The sequence below is a fragment of the Xiphophorus maculatus genome, chromosome 10 (assembly GCF_002775205.1).
Source record: "Xiphophorus maculatus strain JP 163 A chromosome 10, X_maculatus-5.0-male, whole genome shotgun sequence".
NCBI classification, from domain to species: domain Eukaryota; kingdom Metazoa; phylum Chordata; class Actinopteri; order Cyprinodontiformes; family Poeciliidae; genus Xiphophorus; species Xiphophorus maculatus.
The window spans coordinates 1,893,945-1,907,436 of record NC_036452.1 but is presented as its reverse complement, the minus strand read 5'-3'; the positions used below and the strand labels follow the sequence as shown (position 1 = coordinate 1,907,436).

At 38.0% G+C, this 13,492-nt stretch overlaps 2 protein-coding genes across 8 annotated transcripts; one reads left to right on the top strand and one right to left on the bottom strand.

Moving 5' to 3' along the window:
- Positions 1-959: 959 nt before the first annotated feature.
- On the bottom strand, positions 960-5,773 carry LOC102220265. Of its 6 annotated transcripts, none has more exons than XM_023341314.1 (7): positions 5,690-5,773; positions 4,277-4,420; positions 3,221-3,338; positions 2,918-2,983; positions 2,539-2,698; positions 1,436-1,588; positions 960-1,361 (listed from the first exon to the last, which is right to left on the bottom strand). In XM_023341314.1, the coding sequence occupies exons 2-7, from the start codon at positions 4,396-4,398 to the stop codon at positions 1,198-1,200; spliced, it is 783 nt and encodes a 260-aa protein (XP_023197082.1). In that variant the 5' UTR covers positions 4,399-4,420; positions 5,690-5,773; the 3' UTR covers positions 960-1,197. The 6 variants fall into 6 exon arrangements, with proteins under 6 accessions (XP_023197082.1, XP_023197081.1, XP_023197080.1 ...); XM_023341313.1 differs by having other exon boundaries at positions 5,626-5,711; XM_023341312.1 differs by lacking the exon at positions 5,690-5,773 and adding an exon at positions 5,250-5,339.
- On the top strand, positions 5,332-13,462 carry wdr24 (WD repeat domain 24). Of its 2 annotated transcripts, XM_023341310.1 has the most exons (11): positions 5,332-5,814; positions 6,551-6,615; positions 7,460-7,947; positions 8,374-8,551; positions 8,850-9,522; positions 10,981-11,081; positions 11,148-11,263; positions 11,339-11,443; positions 11,685-12,028; positions 12,107-12,291; positions 12,561-13,462. In XM_023341310.1, the coding sequence occupies exons 3-11, from the start codon at positions 7,467-7,469 to the stop codon at positions 12,727-12,729; spliced, it is 2,352 nt and encodes a 783-aa protein (XP_023197078.1). In that variant the 5' UTR covers positions 5,332-5,814; positions 6,551-6,615; positions 7,460-7,466; the 3' UTR covers positions 12,730-13,462. The 2 variants fall into 2 exon arrangements, with proteins under 2 accessions (XP_023197078.1, XP_023197079.1); XM_023341311.1 differs by lacking the exon at positions 6,551-6,615.
- Positions 13,463-13,492: the final 30 nt, after the last annotated feature.

Genomic DNA, 13,492 nt, shown 5'->3' with positions numbered 1-13,492 from the left:
ATTTTCTGCAGCAGATCCCCTGGCTTGATAAGCTGACATGTTCTAGTTTTAACTGTTCTTTTCTCCATGTGAACTGATAATATAACAAAGAACAAAATCATTTATAAAAATAAGAACTGGATGCAAATTTATTACATTTAATCAAAATTCTCAGGCTCTCTATATAAATATACTCACTATTGTCTGGTTGGATGTTTACAATAAAGAAACTTTGGTTTGGATATTAAACCAGTTTTACTTGCAAAGCTGGTAAAATAAATTTGAATTATTGCTGCTTGATGTCAGGAAACTATTTAACAACAATCAATACTGATATCAATAACCTCCGTTTTTTCTACCACTTGTTGATCACTAAAAGTAAAAATGATTTTTTAACTGCAACACAAAATGACAATGTAACATCTTAAAACAAATTGTATTTTTCTGTATCTAATTTTAAATATTACAATAAGAAAATTAAAACTGAAATCAAAATTGCTTGCGGATGCATACTTTCTTCCATAAAGAAAACTTTATTCTTTCTGCAAATATAAAAGATACAAAATTAAAAACCTTTAGACATCCTTTACAGTTTGGAGATTTGTAAGTGTGGTTTGTAAAGTTAGTCAGAAATTAAATAATTTGGGTTATTTAGCTTTTAAAAAAAGAAAAAATCAGAGTTTATTTTCCACCATGTAATTAATTCATTTATAAATGTCAGTTTCAAACTAAATACTTGGCTGCAAATAAAACATTTAGCTAGCAAGCTAAATATTTCGCTTCAAACTAAATATTTTCTTCGCAAACTAAACTGTATAAATACGTAGCTAGATAACAATTTAACTAAATAGTGAGCAAGCTAAATACTTAGCTAACTTGAGCAAGGTGAATATTTAAAGAAACATTTATTTAGCTAACTAACTAGTTTACAAACTAAACATACAGTCAGCGAGATAAATATTTAGCTAACCAACTTCAGTTTGATCAAATATTTTGTTTGGAGCAAAATATTTAGTAAGAAAGATTTGGCTCCACAATAAATATTTAGTTTGTCACCTAAATATTTAGAGTGTAAATGAAGTATTTAGTTAGAAACTGTGACTTTTATAAGTGAATAACATTGTGAAAATATGGATTTTGTAAAATGAATCCTCTTGTATCAGGCTAAATAACCCAAACTGTAATTTACTGACTAACTTCACAAACGTCGCCGTGTTTTTAAGCAGTTTTAAGTTTCTTGGTTGGCCTCTGGTCGCAGTCTGAGGTCTGCGTGTCGCCGCCCTTCAGATCCTCCAGAACAGGAAGCTGCAGCTTGGTCGCCGTCGCCGTCGCCCACAAACACAACTCCAGCCTGTGAGGCGTCCAGTCCTGCTGCGGATCCACTGAGAGCAGAAAGCAAAGCCGCAAATCTCCATCTGCTCTTCAACAAACCCTCAGCAGCTGGGCGTCGCCTCACCTCGGTTTAGTTTGGCAGCCTGGGCGGCCATTTTGTCCAGGTAGAGGGCGTAGTGCTTGGCGGTGTACTGGACGGGCTGCAGCCCAGGAACGTTCTCCGCTGCTTCATCAGACATGAACGCAGTCAGAGCCGGAGCCGCTGCTGCCAACACCGCTGCAGCAAAACAGCAAAACACTCAACGTCACTCTACTTACGCAGAAAAATACGGGGGTTTCTGCAACATTTCTGAAATTAATTTCAAAATTTCAGAGTTTTTTTCTAGCAAATTTTTGACTTTCAAACTGAAATGTTATTGTTTTTTTCTCTAGGAAATCTGTGGCTTCAATTTCAGGAATTTCCGTTTTTTATGGAAAATTTTGGTTTGTTTTTTTTCTCACAAATTTTCAAGATTCAAAAACAGATTTCTGAGATTTTTCTGGCAAATTTTTAGACTTTTCAAATTCAAATGTTCTTGTCTTTTATAGAAAGACATTTTTTTAAAAAAATAAATTTTGTAATTTAAGATTCAGGAATTTTCTTATTTTTACAGAACATTTGAGATTTTTCTAGTATTTCTTTTACTTTTTAAACTTAATTATTTCTGATTTTTTCTAGAAAATGTTTTTTTTAAAGATGTTTCTTATCAAATTTCTGAGATTTTTCTAAGAAATGTTCAACTTTTAAAACTCAGAAATTTTGTTTTTTATAGAAAATTTTAGATTTTTCAAGCAAACGTTGAACTTTTCACATTCAGAAATTTCCTTGTTTTTTTCTACAAAATATTCAGAATTTTCCTGTGGAAATTAACTCCTTTTATTGCTGTTTTTATATCTACATCAGCCCTCATACGCTGTTAAGCGTCTCTGTGTGTGGAAGGTTTTAGTTTGATGTTTGTGTTTTATGATTTCATCTTTGAAAGATGTTGAACAGTTTTACTTCCTTGCTTGCAGACTGAGCCGTGTGGAGGCATTAAGATCAGATCCTCCGTCTGACGGTTGAGTAAGACTCTGAACTTATTGGGAAATCAATCACCCAGACTACCAGCCATCGCTGTGAAATATTGAGCTGTCTGCTGTGATTTACCACTGCTGTATTCATGCAGAGGGGAGTGAGAAGACTGCAACCTGAGGCTGTGGCGGGGCCGACGCCTTTCAGGCCGCTGAGCTCAGCGACGGCCGCCGGAACGTCGGGCAGGAGGCCCAGCGCCGTTCTGGAGCGTTTCTGGACGGCGTCCTCGCCGTTGGAGGCCGCCAGCTGCTGCAGCCTCGGCCTGAACTTCCCCCTCTGGACGGACACACGAGACACACGCTGCCTTTACATTATGATTGTCAGCAAAACGTCGTCTGTATTACACTAGCAAATGCCAAAATGTAAAGTTGGGCAATTCTATGGTCAATGGAAACGCAGCTGCTGTGATTATTGCAGGAGTTTGTTTCAGAAGAGAGTTGCTGCGTTTCTAATTGAGATTATGGAAATTAAGGCACAAATTTTGCAAAAACTCACATTTTTGATGGAAAGTTTTCTGCATGAGGATTTTGGGCCACACTGAAATTGGTTTATTTCACAGAACTACAATGGAAACAACAGGATGTTACTACTGCAGGAAACTACAAAGAAGATGACGGGAAGTGTAAGGATGAAGATGTTTTCTAGTGACTTATCATGTGAACAAACAAATTCACATGATTTTAATTTCATTTCTTATTTAGTGGAAACACAGCAGTGGCAAAATTGTATTTTCCAACATCAGCAGAAAAAGTTCTGTGGACATTTGTAATGGAAACAGCTAGCGGGGTTAGCACTTACCGTTAGCTTCCACTCCATTAGCATCTTCAGCTCTGACAGAGTGATGTGTTTGTCGGGTCGACTCAAAATCAGCGCCGGCAATTCCTCCTGGTACCTGATCAGACAGCTAGCCTTAAAGCTGCAGAATGTAACTTTTATAAAAAAATGCTTTTTCTTTATCATATTTGTTGAAACTGTCACCATGTGGTGACAGTTTGATATGAGACAGATAATTTAGGAGCTTGAAAAGTCAATAGTTGGATAGAAAAACCCAGACACTTTGAGATTAATTTCAGAAATTTTCTAGAAAAACATGGAAATATCTGAGTTTCAAGTGGAAAAATTTACTTTTAAAACTCAAAATTTTCTGAGCCTTTTCTAGAAAATATTTTTAGCCTAATCCCAAACTTCTGAGTTTAATCTTGCAAATTTTCAACTTTTAGCTTCAAACTAAATACTGTATTTATTTTATTTATTTATTTATAATAATATTTAAAGATTAATAAATAGGAAATTTATACATAAATTTCCCATTTTGTCTCCAAGATCTCAAAATAATAATAAATAATCTCAAAACCTTTTTTAATTTTTTCTAGAAAATATTTTACTTTTCAAAGTCACAAAATTATTTTTTTTAATTCTAAGAGTAATCTCAAAATTAGTTGACTAAATATTAGACTTTTGAAATTCAAAATTTCCCTGATTTTTCTGGCGAATTTCTGAGATTAATCTCAAAATTCCAATTTTATTTTGTAGCAAAATGTTGACTTTTCAAACTCAAGATTCTTGTTTTTTATAGAAATTTTCCAATATTAATTCTAAATGTATTCATATTTTGTCTACCAAATATTTGACTTTTGAAACTCAGAAATTATTTTTCTTTTCTCTTGAAAATTTCTAAGATTTATCTAAAAAAAAAATTCTACAAAATGTTCCACTTTTTAAATTTAGCAATGTCATGTTTTTTTCTACAAAATTTCTGAGATTAATCTAAAAAAGAAATTTACTCCTTGTTTCCTTCTTTAATGGCGCTGATGTGGTTTTGTGTTACGTTCAGGGCTCAAAAACAGAAGCTACCATTTGTCAAGCTGCAGTAGTTTCGGCTTCTTGGCTTTGGCCGTCGCCTCTACCACGTCCCAGTACTTCTTGTAAACTCTCCTCCATACTTCCGCTTCCCCGCAGCCGAACAGAGCGGCCATATTGGAGAGGTCACGGCTTCAACTAAAAATCACAGCAGAAGGATGTTTGCTTAAACTTTCAACATAAAACACAATAAAGACATATCAATAAAAGTATTTCAATTGAAATCATCTCGATTAGATTCTTGTTCTTCTGTATGTTTTGTTGGCGGTTTACAATCGCAGTGTTTTACCGCCATCTGCTGGACAGAGGGCGTAATCCACTAAATAGAAAATTTTAATTTTAATAAACTTACAAAAATAAAACATAATATATTATCTCAATTCATTTTGTGTCCTTTCAGCACTTTATTAGTCCTTTAGCTGTTGAAAATGATTTAGATGTACTTAATATACTGATTACAGTTATTGGAAGTCTTATTCTATGTAAATTGAACATTAACCAACATATTGTATGTGATCATTTTAATTTGATAAAATACAATGTCTGTTACTGGTTTTCATAGTTGTTGACTGTAAGATGTGTTTATAATATTTTTATGCTTTCATGATGTAAAGCACTTTTACTGCCTTGATGCTGAAACATGCTATTCAAATAAATAAACTTGATTGATAGATAGATATTCTCTTGTGAATTTTCTACATTTCACTCTGATGAATGTTTGCCCGTGATATGTAAATCACTACTTAGAACCTCCATCATGTTATCCACCCCTCCTCTCCTATTAATTATCCTTTTTTTATAAATAGATGCCTTCTTTATTCTGTGTACATCATTATTCCTGCCAAATTGTATTGATGTCATCTTTAATAATTACTTTAACCTCTGTTTTACTCAGTTACAATTTGCAGGGATTAAAACAATTGATAAAACTTCTTTAATATTATTAATAACCAAACTATTTAGATACCAGATTTTCTTCCAGTTCCAGTTGAGAAAAACGGTCATCTCCTCCTTCGGAAGGTGAACGGGGCCGCTTTGCGTAATTCTCGCGAGATTATAGTGAAATAGTATTTCCGATGTTGCAAGCAGTTAGCAACAGCTTCAGAACATAAGGTTTGTAGCTTAACACCGCTTTATTTTACTTTATTTAACTTTATAAACTTTTGGGGGGTTTTTGTATCGCAGTTGTTCACAATTTTATATCTAAAACGTTTTCCCGCCGGTCGCGCTTTCTGTCTGTAGGTTCTGGTGGACCGGCTAATGTTAGCATCATACTGCGGTCTTGTTTATGGTGGAAGTAAGCGGAGCCTCCTGCGAGCTCAGCTGTTTTCTGTCTAACTCACCAGCAGAGCGAGGAGCAGGAAGGAAGCGGGCTGTTTTGGATAAACAGATTTAACAGAAATGAACCTGCAGCTGAGCGGCGAGTCGGTAGAAGCTCGTTAGGAAGCGGGCAGCCTGGCTGTGGCTCTGCTAGCACATGTTGCTCCGGGGATGATCTTCACGTGAACACCGAGAGGCTCCTTATCAATCAGGTGATAAGAATATGCTGTTTTTAAATCTTTATTTAATTTCCAACTATGTTAACACTAAAAACAACAACAAACATACAGCTATACAAACGGGTATCACAATAAATGCAAAAGCAAAACGTTTTTAATATTTTTAACATAAATTACAGTAAAATATTTCTCTGAAATTGATTAATATAACATTTAATTCCACTCTACATGGTTAATAAACATTACTGTTAACTACTGTGCTCCGGAAAAAGTTGCAGTAGTTTTCCAAACTTTTCTAAAGATCATTTAAAAGACGTTTGAGTATCTGGTGGCTCAGTGTCAAAACACTGATTATTCTTAATATACAAAGTTGAGCAATCAATCATTGATTGGTTACTTTCTATCGTATCAAAGCCCCCAGAAAGCCAAAGGTCATATTCTCAATGCAATGGATCATTTTTACTCACCAGTCTAATTGTGAATCTTTTACAACATATTAACATTAAGCAGAAATTTTCATAATTAAATATCCTAATTATACTACAATCTATTCGGACATAATTGTCCGAATAGATTGTAGTATAATTGTAGTCTTGAATATTTTTTCACTCATTAGCATTGTTTGGCAGTTTTTATTTAATAAGAAAACATAACCTTTTAATTGTACAGTTTCTCATGATGCCTTGTAGTTTGTAGTTAGAGAAGATTTAAATAAATTTTTTTGGGAGTCATCCTGTGAAACACTGACCCAGATGTTTCTCACTCACAGGCTGCCTCTCATGGGAGGAAACTGTCCAGCTGCAGAGATTGATGAAGCCATCAGTTCTTCACAAAGTCAGTACTGCAGCTGATATAATTATTAATATCTCTAGAGTTTATTTATTTATTGTTTCTGCTACAAACTAAGGCTCTAATGTTGTGTACTCGTTGTGAATGCCAAATGTTGGTAGAATATGTCACTTTTTTATTTAAAAAAAATATTAAGTTAATTTTTTAACATTTCTATCATTTTACTTATTTTTCTTAGATATTATTTAAAACTATTCTGTAAGGTTTTATACTGAATCAAATTCCATCAGTTTATATAAACAATACTGGTGATAAAATCAAGTTAAATGGCCAGTATGAGGTTAGCTGAGCTGCCTTGCTTTTTCTTAAACAAAAAAATATAAATTATTATTCAAAATACATACAGTGAGCAAGTGGATGTGTAAAACTCAGTAACAGGAGAAGGGAAGACGTACAACTTCATTTTTAAATCCATTTTTGAGAATTTTGAACAGATTAAGAATTCCCAGAACTAGGAATTATTATTATTTTAAATGTATTTTTAGGATTTATTTGCACTTCTACTCTTTTTTATTTATTATTTTATGTATTTTCTTTATTTATGGATGTGTTGCTTTAATTTTTAAAATTTATATTGTTGTTGTTGTTTTTTTTACATATTTAATTAATTTTTTATTTGTTGGTTTATTTAAATGTTTCAATTTATAGAATTTTTGTAATTTATATTAGATTTTTTTAACGTATTTTATTAATTTCTTCATTTATACTTAAATTCTTATTTGTTGGTTTAATTAATTTTTTTATATATATATATTTTTTTTTTATGTATTTCACAGATAGTTTTTTCTTTAAATAATTTCTTTTTAACTCTTTACTGTTTTTTCTGCAGCAGGAAGATGGAGAAAATGTCTCGGGTCACGACGGCCCTCGGCAGCAGCAGCATCACCGGCCGAACCATGTTCTGCCACCTGGACGCTCCGGCCAACGCCATCAGCGTGTGCCGGGACGCCGCCCAGGTGGTCGTCGCCGGGCGCAACATCTTCAAGATCTACGCCCTGGAGGAGGAGCAGTTTGTGGAGAAGCTGAACCTGCGCGTCGGCCGCAAACCGTCGCTGAACTTCAGCTGCGCCGATGTCATGTGGCACCAGATGGAGGAGAACCTGCTGGCCACGGCCGCCACCAACGGCGCTGTGGTCACCTGGAACCTGGGCAAGCCGTCACGCAACAAGCAGGACCAGCTGTTCACGGAGCACAAACGCACCGTCAACAAGGTGTGCTTCCACCCGACGGAGGCCTACATGCTGCTGAGCGGCTCGCAGGACGGCTTCATGAAATGCTTCGATCTGCGCAAGAAGGAGTCAGTCAGCACCTTCTCAGGTAATCCCAGCTCAACTATAGAATACAGAATCTAGATCAACAGGAAACATTTAACAGTGATATTAGAGACGTTCCGATCATAAAACATCAAAATAGCAGAAGAACAAAAAGTTTCTCAGCAGCTTTAAACTGAATTGCTTTAATACTAATAAAGATTTTACAAATAACAATAAACAATATTAACTAAAGATGAAGTAAAAATGTGACAGTAAATAAAATTTGTATAAAAGAATATAAAAATGTTGAAAAAACGGAAGGAAAGATCTCCTGTAGCAGTCAGTGTTCAAAAGCCTCTGACTGAAGAATTTCTGTTGTTTGAGCGTCTGATGAACGGATGCTCCACTGCAACTTACTGAACTTTGAAAAGTAAAATTTTAGTGGTAAGAAAACCTGTTGGTGTTTTTTCTGGCTGGCGTTTCGGTGCAGGTCAGTCGGAGAGCGTGAGGGACGTCCAGTTCAGCATGAAGGACTATTTCACCTTCGCTGCTTCCTTTGAAAACGGGAACGTCCAGCTGTGGGACATCAGGCGGCCGGATCGCTACGAGCGGATGTTCACGGCTCACACCGGCCCCGTGTTCTGCTGCGACTGGCATCCCGATGACAGGTACAACTACGAGGTTGATGCAACAGCAGCAGATCTTTCAGCCGTTCAGTGATTTATAAACTAACTTCCTGGTTTTAGTGTCTGATTCATTTATACAGACCTCTGAAGACAGTGTTGCAGTCAATGTGACTAAGGATTTTCTCTCGATCGTTCTGTGACATTACTTCTTTAATCCCGGAAATGTTCTTCAGCTGATAGAAGACTGATTTTGTAACCGTCTTTATGTGACTCTAAAGGTTCAAGTCAGAGTTTTGTTTTAGAAACCATCTGCTTTCCACTCTCCTTGTTTGTGTCTCAGGGGTTGGCTGGCCACTGGCGGCAGAGACAAGATGGTGAAGGTTTGGGACATGACCACCAACCGCGCCAAGGAGATCTACTGCGTCCAGACCATCGCGTCGGTGGCTCGCGTCAAATGGCGCCCGGAAAAGAAGTTCCACCTGGCCACCTGCTCCATGATGGTGGACCACAACATCTACGTATGGGACATCCGCAGACCTTTCATCCCCTTCGCCACCTTTGAGGAGCATAAAGACGTGACCACTGGGATCGTGTGGCGCCACCAGCATGACCCCCACTACCTGCTGTCCGGCTCCAAGGACAGCACGCTCTACCAGCACATGTTCAAAGACGCCACGCGGCCCGTGGACAAGGCCAACCCCGAGGGCCTGTGCTTCGGCCTGATGGGCGACCTGGCCTTCGCCGTCAACGAGAGTCTGGTCAGCAGCGACGGCGGCAGGAAGCCGTACCCTGGAGGCGACCGCCGCTACCCGTTCTTTTCCTTCAAGAAGCCCAACCCGACGGAGCAGTTCGCCCACGTGTCCAGCGCTCTGAGCGTCTTTGAGACGGACTTGGACAGCAGCCGCATGGACTGGTTCGTAAAGACGGCACAACTCTACCTCCTCAGTGGGAAGCCGTTTACGGAGCTGTGTGACCATAACGCTACGGTGGCCCGGGAGCTCAAACGACCGCAGGTAAGACCGGTCAGAACAAAAGCAGGTCCTTTTGGAACCACTAAAGTATTTTTTTTATTTGAATTTGAACTGCTTCAATACGCTTTTATCCCGTTTAAGTTAATTTAATGTTAATATTCACAGAAGTGAATATTACTTTATATTCATTTAATTTATGTTCTTTAAATTTCCCCGTTTTCTTTTGCTGCAACCAGCAACTAAAGCCAATAAATTCATAGCAATATACTGTATGTCACAATAGACGGAGCAAAGTTAGTGGCACAAACTAACTCACTGTTCCCAGGTTGCCTAGCAACAACCTGCTGGGTAAGAAGCAGTTTCAAGTTCCCCAAACTTTGGTTGCCTAGCAACAGCCTGCTGCATAAATGGCAGCAGTTTCAAGTTTACCCACTTGCTTAAAAAATTTAAAACAAAACGGAGAGAAAACTGAATAAAACAGAAACACTCACAGAATCAGCTTGGCAGGATTTCAGATATTTAAAACAAAAAACCTAATCAATAATTATTGGTAGTGACTAACTGTCACAAAAAATAAAAAAACATCTAATTGGGTCACCACAGGTTTTCATCTCCTCGTTGGTGGATCAACTAAAAACAAAACCACCTGAAGTCAGCAGGTGTTTTTTTATTAAGTTATTTAAAAGGTCCATAAAGATTTTCTAATGCAATATTTCAAAATGGCCACTGAAAAAGAAACGCTGACAGAAACACAGTAAATAGCCACATTTCCAGTCAACTGTCATGCAATTTATGAACAAATGTTAAAATGTGGCAAAAATAGAAAAAACTGTGAATCAATTGGAAAACCACTGCTTCTCATTTCCTGTTAGCGCTTTAATTAAGAACCATAAAAACCCATCTCAACTGGACAAAAACTTTTCTTTGCGGAATTTTTTTTTTTTTTTTGTGAAAAAAAAAAATTGTGGGGAAATTTTTGCGAAAATATAAAATTTTCTTTAATTTAAAATGCCCATTTAAAAATGTCTATTTGAGCACAGTTACTGTTTCCATCCAGTTGTCTTGCGTTTTTTGTGCAAACTTTAAAAAGTTGCCAAAAAATGTAAAAAAAAATTGCAGTCAGCCAATGGATCAGCTCACCACTAGTTTCCATTTTCCTTTAGTGCCTTAAATAAAATGTTTGTCATTTTGAGGAAAAAAAGGATTATTTTGTTTTTTCCATTGAAAGATAAGGTTGCAATATTGTGAATAAAATATAAAATTTAAATTTCAAGAATAATGTTGAAATGATGGGAACAAAATAAAAATTTTAGAAAATAAAAGTCAAAGTATTAGAAAACAACGGAAATAATATCTTTAAAAGGGAAAGAAAGTTTTGACATCAGATGTCTGTTGGTATTTTACATAAAATCCTATTAAAATATGTGAAGTTCCCGTTTAAAATGTGGAAAAGTTCAGCCGTTTGTTGACCAAAATAACAAACCTTTATTTAATCGAAAGGTTTCAACAACATGGACGATGCTGAGAATCATGTTTTCTGACCCGGCACTCGGTCCAAACCACAGCCTCAGTAAACTGGGCGGTTTACCACTAATGAACAGGTAATCTGATTCACAGATTATAATCCGGATTTCTGGAACAGCAAACCTGAATGTTTCTGCTTCCAGTTTCAGCATGAAAGAAATGGGTCCGGAGAGCAGACTGGAGCGCTGCAAAGGCGAAAGCCGGCAGGATAACATCCATCTGGAGCCGGGCAACTCGCACATCAGCAACAACAACGAAGGTAAAGTTGCCGCTTTGCGCCTAAAGCCGGGGATTCAAACCGTCGTCCTGTGAATCAATCTGACTTCATTTCCAGAGAACGAGGAGACGGAGGGCAGCGACGGCCCCACAGAGTACATGTTTGGAGACGCAGAGCTGGATGACGACGACCTTTACCCCCTGGAGCACGACAACCAAACGGGTCAGCCCAGATCCCATCTGTAACCAGCAACTCACCCCAGCAGTTTGCACTGGGCACCGATAGCTAAACAGCTAGCTGCGCTATCCCTAAAGCAATAATCCTAAACATTAGTTCTGCTAACCCAATGGCTTTGTACCAACATCATATTAAGCGGAAGCTAATGCTGAAGCACTAACTGAAAATTAGCTCCTCTGGTAGCTTATTAGCCTGAAGTTAGTTTTTAATCCTGCTTCCTCTGCAGTGGCGGAGGAGCCGGTGTACACGCTGCCTCCAGAGGCCTTCCAGCTGCGCCACGAGATCATCGACAACCCGTCGGTGCCGGAGCACCTGCAGCAGGACAAGGCCGACTCGCCACACGTCAGCGGCAACGAGGCGGAAGTCGCCTGCCTGACGCCCATCGAGTCGTTCTCGCTCATCTCCATTTCCCAGCCGCTGTACAGCCCGCACTTACACGCCAACTTCTTCTGCCCCATCGTGCGCGAGATGCTGAGCCACTACGCCGAGCGCGGCGACGTGCAGATGGCCGTGTCCGTGCTCATCGTGTTGGGGGAGAAGATTCGCAAGGAGATCGACGACCTCACTCAGGTCAGGAGACGCAGCAGCAGCGATGATTGGCGTTTTGTTAAGTGATTGGACAGTTTTTGAACCTCTTTGCCCCCATAGGAGCACTGGTACATGTCCTACATAGACCTGCTGCAGCGGTTCGAACTGTGGAACGTTTCCAACGAGGTCATCAAGCTGAGTACCTGCAGCGCCATCACCTGCCTCAACCAGACCTCCACCACTCTGCACATCAACTGCAGCAACTGCAAGCGGCCAATGAGCAACAAGGGATGGATCTGTGACAGGTACAAACATCAAAGATTAAATTTCTGCCCTCTTCAGGTGTTTGCTTTTTCTAAACTCTTCACTTTCTAGATATTTCAGATAAATTTTACATTACGTACATCTAACTTTTTAGTTACTTCCTAGAAAGATTGATTTTCTGCTAATGCGCTAATTGCAGAGCTAATTATTTGTTTACCTCTTTAGTATTTTTGCTAACTGAAAAAGTTTATTTTGTGCACCTTATTTAAAAACCAAAGTATAAGTAAGCGTGTGTGTGTCTGTCCTGCAGGTGTCGCCAGTGTGCCAGTGCGTGCGCAGTGTGCCACCATGTGGTGAAGGGACTCTTCGTCTGGTGCCAGGGCTGCAGCCACGGCGGACACCTGGAGCACATCATGAACTGGCTGAAGAACAACTCTCACTGCCCTGCGGGATGCGGCCACCTGTGTGAATACACCTGAGACCCGATCGCACACCTGAGGAACGTTTTCACGCCTCGGAGCGCTCTGCTGCCCCCTGTGGCCTTCATGTGAAATCACACCAACAGGTCAATCGGACCCCCGCGTGGCTCCGGTGATTTCTCATCAGCAGAATGTAAAACCAGCGATTGAAATGTTCAACATTTTACAGTTTTCAGATCTGAGTTACTGTTTTACATATTAACACTTATTTTGAGCAACTGTAAATAATTAACATTAATTTATAACAAGGAAAATGGTTTTGAGCAAAACATTAAAACACTTGAGATGTTAAGTTCTGCTCCAGAAGCCCGTTTGTCTTCACATTATTTACATCAAATAGATCAGAAAGACAGAATTTTAAAAAGTTCATTTCCCTTTCATTTATTTATATTCTGTCACAACAAAAATAAACTTTAATTTGGATTTTTTTTTTTTTCATATCGGATGCAATTTTAGTCATTTCTGAACCTTAATTCTCCTTTTTTCTAAAAAATAAAAATAAAAAAATTACAGAAAACATTTTTATCCTGTAAGTTTGGAGTATTGAGGCCAAGTTATGAGAATTTTTGTTTAATTATGAGAATAAAATATTAGCAAAATAAAGAGGCAATTTTACCTGGAAAAGCTTCTAGAGTTAAAGATTTAATGTGAGCAAATACAGTTTTTTACTTTATTCTGGTATTATTTTGACTCTACTGTCATACAATTCAAAAACACAAAATTTCACCAAGTATTTTTGGTTTAGTTTCTTGTGCAAATATAT

What these genes read in the sequence shown, in the direction of transcription:
- LOC102220265 (XM_023341314.1), bottom strand. Translation starts at nt 4,398, where the DNA reads ATGGCCGCTCTGTTCGGCTGCGGGGAAGCGGAAGTATGGAGGAGAGTT. An exon ending in GAAAACTTTCCATCAAAAAT is followed by an intron (nt 2,699 to 2,917) that starts GTGAGTTTTTGC and finishes GTGTCCGTCCAG; the next exon opens with AGGGGGAAGTTCAGGCCGAG. An exon ending in GGCTGCCAAACTAAACCGAG is followed by an intron (nt 1,362 to 1,435) that starts GTGAGGCGACGC and finishes TTCTGCTCTCAG; the next exon opens with TGGATCCGCAGCAGGACTGG.
- wdr24 (XM_023341311.1), top strand. Translation starts at nt 7,467, where the DNA reads ATGGAGAAAATGTCTCGGGTCACGACGGCCCTCGGCAGCAGCAGCATC. An exon ending in GACTGGCATCCCGATGACAG is followed by an intron (nt 8,552 to 8,849) that starts GTACAACTACGA and finishes TTTGTGTCTCAG; the next exon opens with GGGTTGGCTGGCCACTGGCG. An exon ending in CATCAGCAACAACAACGAAG is followed by an intron (nt 11,264 to 11,338) that starts GTAAAGTTGCCG and finishes CTTCATTTCCAG; the next exon opens with AGAACGAGGAGACGGAGGGC.